This window comes from Heliangelus exortis, chromosome 1 (genome assembly GCF_036169615.1).
Source record: "Heliangelus exortis chromosome 1, bHelExo1.hap1, whole genome shotgun sequence".
In the NCBI taxonomy this organism is placed as follows: Eukaryota; Metazoa; Chordata; class Aves; order Apodiformes; family Trochilidae; genus Heliangelus; species Heliangelus exortis.
This window is the reverse complement of record NC_092422.1, coordinates 121,621,641-121,628,585: the sequence shown is the minus strand read 5'-3', so window position 1 is coordinate 121,628,585 and position 6,945 is coordinate 121,621,641. Positions and strand designations below refer to the sequence as shown.

The 6,945-nt window shown below is 51.4% G+C and overlaps 1 protein-coding gene across 1 annotated transcript; it reads right to left on the bottom strand.

The window, feature by feature from the left end:
• Positions 1 to 386: 386 nt before the first annotated feature.
• NOP2 (NOP2 nucleolar protein) lies at positions 387 to 6,472 on the bottom strand. Its single transcript, XM_071764031.1, has 16 exons — positions 6,284 to 6,472; positions 6,158 to 6,203; positions 5,991 to 6,073; positions 4,600 to 4,862; positions 4,263 to 4,306; positions 3,943 to 4,103; positions 2,968 to 3,167; positions 2,776 to 2,865; positions 2,608 to 2,695; positions 2,381 to 2,521; positions 2,075 to 2,214; positions 1,745 to 1,834; positions 1,364 to 1,486; positions 1,179 to 1,276; positions 948 to 1,078; positions 387 to 836 (listed from the first exon to the last, which is right to left on the bottom strand). The coding sequence occupies exons 1-16, from the start codon at positions 6,387 to 6,389 to the stop codon at positions 583 to 585; spliced, it is 2,058 nt and encodes a 685-aa protein (XP_071620132.1). The 5' UTR covers positions 6,390 to 6,472; the 3' UTR covers positions 387 to 582.
• Positions 6,473 to 6,945: the final 473 nt, after the last annotated feature.

Sequence of the window (6,945 nt, the reverse complement as noted above, 5' to 3'; positions counted from 1 at the left end):
AGAATGTGATTTTACAGCTCCATGACCAGCAGCAATCTGTGCTGCAGTCTGGGAGAACAAGAACCAAGAGACTGCACAATGGTGAAATGTGCACCATCACAATGGTAAACTGGACCAGCACACAGCAATGACAGAGAACTACGGCCCAGCAGAGGAGCCCTGCCATGACAAAGCACTCTGCCAACAGGCACCACATGATACAACCTTTGTCCAGGCAGCTAGGATTTCAGCTGTCACTGCTTCTTCACAAACACCCATCCTGCAGAGCATTAAGAACTGACACCAGAAACACCACAGCATCAGATCGGAGTGGAAAGGGTGTCTGAGCAAGAGGACGTGGCAGAATTCTGTATTCAGTGTGCAAGGGAAAAGGACAAGACTGGAGCAAGAGTACAAAAATTTTAATGGGTCAGTGCATTAGCCCTTGATGCAGAGGAGGGAAGGGACCAAACAGGGCTATAACTGTCCCAGGTGCTCGGTGCTGCACAGAGCAGGAAAGACAAGGTGGCACACATGCAGCTGCAGCAGACACCAGCATTTGCTTTCCAAGGAGGTGACCGATCCCTGGAAAATCAGTTCCTCTCACTGTCCATTCAGTTTCACTTTATGCTTCTTCTTGGTAGGGGCTTGACGATGCATCATTTTGGGAGAAGGCCGGGCAGCCTTCAAGGGTTTCCTCTGTGCCTGCAATGAATGTTTTTTCTTCAAAGCAGGTGGTGGAGGCTTCTGCTCTTTGACAACTTTTGATCCCTCGAGTTTCTTCTTTTTTGGCTGAGGCTCTACGGTGGTATCCGGGACAACAGATGGAGTTGCTGCTTCCACAGCAGGTTCTTCATCTGAAACAAGAGAAAAAAAAGCACTGTAGGAGATCCCACATGGCTTCTGCAGAAGACGCAGTCTGTGAGAGCAGGCCCAGGAAGCTCAGCAGAAGTCTGGCACTAAATTACCTTTCTGTGCCTGGGGGATGGCATTAGAGAATTTCTTGAACTTGGCAATGAAGAACCCATCCATATTGTGTGTGTGGGGATAGAAACGCCGTGTAGACTTGAGGGAGGGGTGGAAACGACGGTCCTTGAACCTGGAGGAGGAAGTGGGGTTAGAAATGATAGAATGCCTCTGCCCAAACATGACCACCAAGGAACCACAAGGAACCATGCAGCTTGTGACCTGACATGTACCTGGTGAAGCCTTCCTTGCCAAAGTCCAGGCCTGTGGCCACCAAACGAACATTGCGTTTCTTCAGAGCATAATCAACAACCCACTCATTCTCCTCCACCTGCCACAGACTCAGCATTAGCATTAGTACAGCATTAGAAGTGTCCCAAGAGGGAGGTGACTGTAGCAGAGCACAAAGGGGACTTACCATGATAGAGCAAGTGCAGTATACAATGTAGCCCCCTGTCTCTGAGGCAGCATTGACCGAATCTATAGCACTGAGAATCAGTTCTTTCTGCAGGTGAGCACAGCGCAGGATGTCTTTCTCATCCTGAAGGAGAAAAATGGGTTAGGATGCCAGAGGCACAGGGAAGCATCTCAGCCACCTATTGTGGATGAAGGGATGACAAGAGAGCAAAGTATACAAGATTCTGGAGTCTTCTGTAGAACTAACCTCAAAAATGGTACAATGAGCAGAATAGGAAAGAGAAGGAAAAATCGGTCTCTATCATGGATTTTTCGCAAGAACAAAGCTGCTTCAAGGTCCCTCCTCTCACAACTCATACCTAAGTCCCCATCAGTCACTCACCTTGTTGGTTTTGACGGCAGGATCCTTGGAAATGACGCCTGTTCCACTGCAAGGAGCGTCAAGCAAGACACGGTCGAATCCTCCAAGCACCTACAAGTAGGTGTGATTGGAGTTACACACATGAGACTAGAAGGGGAACCTGAAGACCACGAAAGCAGGAAAGATGCCTCTCTTTTGACCTTCCTGTCTCTATACCAAATAAAACACTCCCCGGCAGCTCTGCTCCCCCTGCTATGACAACTGGCTTTAGAGAACACACTTTACTAAAGGGAGGGCACAGCAGTCATAGGAAAGCACAGTAAAGACACGCTGAAGCAAACAGGAACATACCTTGGGAAACTGGCGTCCGTCACAGTTACTCACTACAGCATTGGTGACTCCCAGACGATGCAAGTTCCCTACCACGCTACGGAGCCGCTCAGCGTTGCTGTCATTGGCCAAGATCACACCTGTGTTCTTCATCAGCTGAGCTACCAGAGGGCAAAACATCAGCAAGGGGCTGAAAACCACCTGCACTTTGCTCATAAGGACAGCCACCCCCCCCCTTTCTCAGAATTCAGTTCTGCTTTGTTCCCTCTTTCTGTATAGACCCATTTCACAGAGCACCACCCTCCACCCAAGGCTCCTGGGTGGTACCTATGTAGCTGGTCTTGCCTCCTGGGGCACAGCACATATCCAGGATGCGTTCATTCTCCTGTGGAGCCAGAGCCATGACAGGGAGGAGACTGGAGGCTCCTTGTAGCATGTAGTGCCCAGCCAGATACTCCGGAGTGGCACCTGGTCAGGGAAGGCAAAACAAAAGATGAAAGAAACAGAGCCAAGAGCACGTCAGCTCAGTCCCATGATGGGAAGAGTGATCTCACCAATTGGCACAGAGGAGTCATAAATCACAAGTCCTGTTTTTGACCACTTCCCCAAGGGGTCGAGATTCACACCACGGTTGATTAGAGCCTGCAAGACAAGGAGACAAGGACTGAGACACTGCCCTGTGTGACAGGCAGCACAGGAGACAACCACGGGTTCCTGCTCACCTGTGCCAGGTCCCGTCGCCGTGTCTTGAGTGTGTTGGTGCGAACGGTGACAGGGCGGGGAACCTCATTGGCTTCCAGGAAGTTTATCAGCTGGATGAAAGAAGGGACAGAGAGTAGAGATTAAAACAAAAACCCAGGAACACAGCCAAATCCCCATCAGTCAGCAAAGATATGGGCAGGGCAGGATCTTACCTCAGGGAGTGGGAAGATGTCCATGAGCTTCCTGAGCAAGAAGTCACTGTAGGAATAGTAGGCAGCCATGTCCCGGCGCAACAAGGCGAGGTACTCCTGTCTTGTGCGTCCTTCCTCCCGCTTCACCTTGAAGTCCTGCAGCACCTCCATGTTGCCCTTGATGCGTTGGTGAATGACGTGCAGATCAGGTGGCTCCGCAGGTAGGAAGACCATTAAGGAAGCATAAACAGCCAATAAACCAGCACACAGTTTCACACAATCCGTCACGCAGGACTCCCTGCATCACACACAACAGCACCTGCACCAGAAAGGCCTCATCGGAATGCGCTTTCAACAGAACTCAGCAGAGGCAGGATTGAAAGAATGGAACTAGGCAAAAAAAGGTCATGTGACAGGAATGACAAGGTATTTAAAAGAATTTGGTTAGCTATGTTAGATAAAACAGGAAAAAAACCCTAAAAAACCCAAACAAACAAACAAAAAAACCAAGGAAGACAACAAATAAAGTCTTTCAATCATGAAAACATTGCCTGTATCAGAAAGGAGACCAGAAGTTCCCCACAGACAACTAAGGGTTATGGAAGAAAATGAAAAGAGGATTAAAATCACCAAAATCCAAGAGGAAGCACTTTGGATGCTGGAATCACTGTCATCAGAGGCTCTAGGAATCAGTCAGACATGCCAGGAAAACCAGAGTACAGCAGAATGAACTACATGATAAGATAACCACATGAATTTAGGACTAGAAAGGAAACTGGGGCGGGCTCCAGGCTCCATATAGGACGTAACATATTTTCTAACTGTGCAGCATCACACTACTTATCAGGCCAGCTCATCTAAAAATACCCTGTCATGCACAAAACACTCTTGCTAAGGAATACTCAGGACAGAGTCAAAACGAAGCTCTTCCGTTGTATCCAGGCCCCGTGCTGCTGCACGTCTATGGCTTATGAAAGTTACAGATAAAAAGGATATCCTCTTTCTCAATCTGTTCATTAGTAGGTAGCTTAAATTGTTCGTCTATATCCAGGTTGAGCTGCAGATCTGGGCCTTCTTCTTCCTTCTGTCCCGTTTTCTGCCTGCTTGCCTCTTCTACCTCCTCCTCCTCTTCACTGTCATCTTCACTGAGGCCTCCCCTAAAAACAAAGAACAGGACAAATTTTTTACACAAGACGAGTACCACACAGACACTTCACAACTACAATTTCTTGCAACGAGATTGCAGAGGGAACAGAAGAACATACAACGCAGGCTCCTCATCTAACTGGAAAAGACTCCATGGACTGGATCCTCACCTGTCAGGCTTCTGCTTCAGGGCAGCTTTTTCAATAGGCAGCAACTAAACAGAGAGAAAAGATTAATCAAACAGCATCCTCAGGTATCCCCTTACTCCCCACCATCTGAGAAATTTATGTGCTCTGTTCAAAAAAGGCTAAAAATAAAACAACAAATGTTATGCTGGGAGCAGCCGTTAAAATTTAGATTGTTTTTGGGAACAGAAGAAGGAAAAAGTTCTCTGTCACCTCACCATCCTCCCCCCAGTAAAGTCACCCATTTTCCCCAAGCCTGATGGGTCTTTTCAGACAGCAAAGTCAATAATTTAGTTTTTAATTAAGGGCAATAACCTCCTACCTCTTCTTCCTCTGATGATGCAGCACCATAATCATCCACCATTTCGTCGCTGCTCCCATCCTCATCCTCTTCCATCTCCCAGCTGCCCTCTTCCACCTCACCATCACTGGATAATTCCACATTGTTTCTTTTAGATGAGAGCTTTTTGGCCTTAGCTGGAGACAACCATTTTGAGTTGCTATCAGTGAAGCCAGACTGGCCACGAGGGGTTTGTCCTTTTGCCTTCACAGCATGTTTGTCCTCTGGGGGGATCTGTTCTTTAACTACAGTCAGAAGAAGCAGTTAAAAGTCAGGCATTATTCTCAAAAGCAGATGCCCTGTTTTATTTTGTTGTTACACAAAAGAGGTCTTCACCCTAGTCCTAAACTGCCTGTCCAAGAGAGGTGACTGCTTGCTCTCCTCATAAGTTTTCTCAATAACAGAATCCTTTTGGTTGGAAAAGAATTTAAGATTATAAAGCGCAACAGCTAACTCCGTACTGCCCACCACTAAGCACCACATCAGGGGCACCACATTGACACCTCTTCTAAATACCTCCAGGGATGGTGACTCAAATGCTTTCCTGGGCAGTCTGTTCCAGTGCCTGACAACCCTTTCAAGGGAAGACTCATTCCCTGCTGTGCGATCTAAACCTCACATGCCACAACATGAAGCCATTTCCTCTCATCTTATCACCAGTTATTTGGGAGAAGAAACCAATCCCCACCTCACTACAACCTCCTGTCAGGCAGCTGTAGAGAGCATCATGGCCTCCACTCAGCCTCTTTTCCTCCAGATTAAATAACCCCAGTTCCCTCAGCTACTCCTCTTAGGAGATGTGCTTTAGACCCTTCACCAGCTTGGTTGCTCTAGACACACAGCAGTCCCTCCAATGTCCTTGTAGTGGAGAAAATAAAGACATACTCTCACCCATCTCCAGGGTAAAATTTTAAAGACACCTAACCAGCACTACCACAGAGAAACACAGCTACTAAAACCTTACGGTATTTACTGTGACGTGTTACAGTGACCCTCTTCCCAAACCATTGCCTATCCTCCCGTCTTCTTGCTGTGGCAGCTCCCCAAAGATGCAGGATGGAAGCAGCAAGCTGAAAAGCCTCAGCGACCCACCCTGCCTGCAACAACCCCGCTGCAAACCGAGAAGCGGCTTTAACGCGTGGAGGAGAGACCTTGCACACGGGTTTATTCCTCGGACAGCACTGCCGCCCGGCACGGCGGGGACCAGGAGCCGGGGAAAACGTCTTTTAAAATAATGACGTTCCACTTCATCTTCTTTCATAACAAGAGGCTACGTCCCGGGCGGGGCGCGGGGGGTGGGGCGAAAGGGATACCCGCCCCAGGAGGCAGCAAGACGGGGCGGCAGACGCTCCTCCGCCCCACCCGACACTCACCTGCCGCCTCCCGCTCCCCTCCTGCTCCGTGCGGCCTCTTCCCCGCCGGGACACCGACGGCTGCCAGGCGCCTCTTGGCGGCCCTGCGTCGGGACGGGAAGATGCGGTCAGCCCCGGTCCGGCCCAGCCCGGCCCGACCCGACCCGGCCCGACCCGTCAAGCCTCACCTCTTTCTCCCGTGACTGGAAAGCTTCTTCCTGCCGGTCTCCGGCTCTGAGAAGAGACACGTGGTGGTCAGGCAGCCCGCACCTGGGGCCGCGAGGCGGCAGCGGGCGGTACCGGGCCGGACTTACCTGGTGGAAGGAAGCGGGCCAGCTCCACCTCAGCCCCCCGCTGCTTGCGAGCCTTGCGCCCGGGACCGCGCTTCTCCTTCCTAGTGGGGTCCAGCTTCCGCCCCATGGCGCCACGGCTCCCTCCGGCGGTACCGGGACCGCTGCCACACGTGCCACCGGGCCCACGGCCCCACGCATGCGCTCGGTGCCGGGCCCGCCCCCTTCCCCCCAGCCCATTGGCCGCTGCCGCTGCTCCTGCTCGCCGAGTGGCTCGGCCGGCACCGCCGGAGGCCCAAAGCGGGGATAGGCGGGGCCTCCGCCCCGTGAGCCGCTTCCGTCCGGCGGCACTGGAGGGGCAGTCCCGGCCGCGCTGCCGGGCAGCAGCTCGTGGAGACCCGGGACAGCAGGGGCAGGCTCAGGGTCTCTGCCCAAGTCGGGGGGAGGGGTGGGGGCCGCGCTTCCACAGGCAGGCAGCTACAACCGGGCAAGAGTCGGCCCCGTGACACTTCTACGGCGCTAAAGGACTCGAGGATAAGGCTGACGGGGTCAAATGACCAACAGTAGAAAGAAGGCCGGAAAGAGAGGGGGCAGAAGCAGCAAAAATTCAGAGGTGAAAGTATCTCCACAGCCCTTTTTACACAGAAAGATGGTCTTGTGTTCAAGCCCAATAGAGGGCAGGCAAG

What these genes read in the sequence shown, in the direction of transcription:
- NOP2 (XM_071764031.1), bottom strand. Translation starts at nt 6,389, where the DNA reads ATGGGGCGGAAGCTGGACCCCACTAGGAAGGAGAAGCGCGGTCCCGGG. An exon ending in CTGAAGCAGAAGCCTGACAG is followed by an intron (nt 4,104 to 4,262) that starts GTGAGGATCCAG and finishes CTTTGTTTTTAG; the next exon opens with GGGAGGCCTCAGTGAAGATG. An exon ending in ACATCTTCCCACTCCCTGAG is followed by an intron (nt 2,866 to 2,967) that starts GTAAGATCCTGC and finishes TCTTTCATCCAG; the next exon opens with CTGATAAACTTCCTGGAAGC.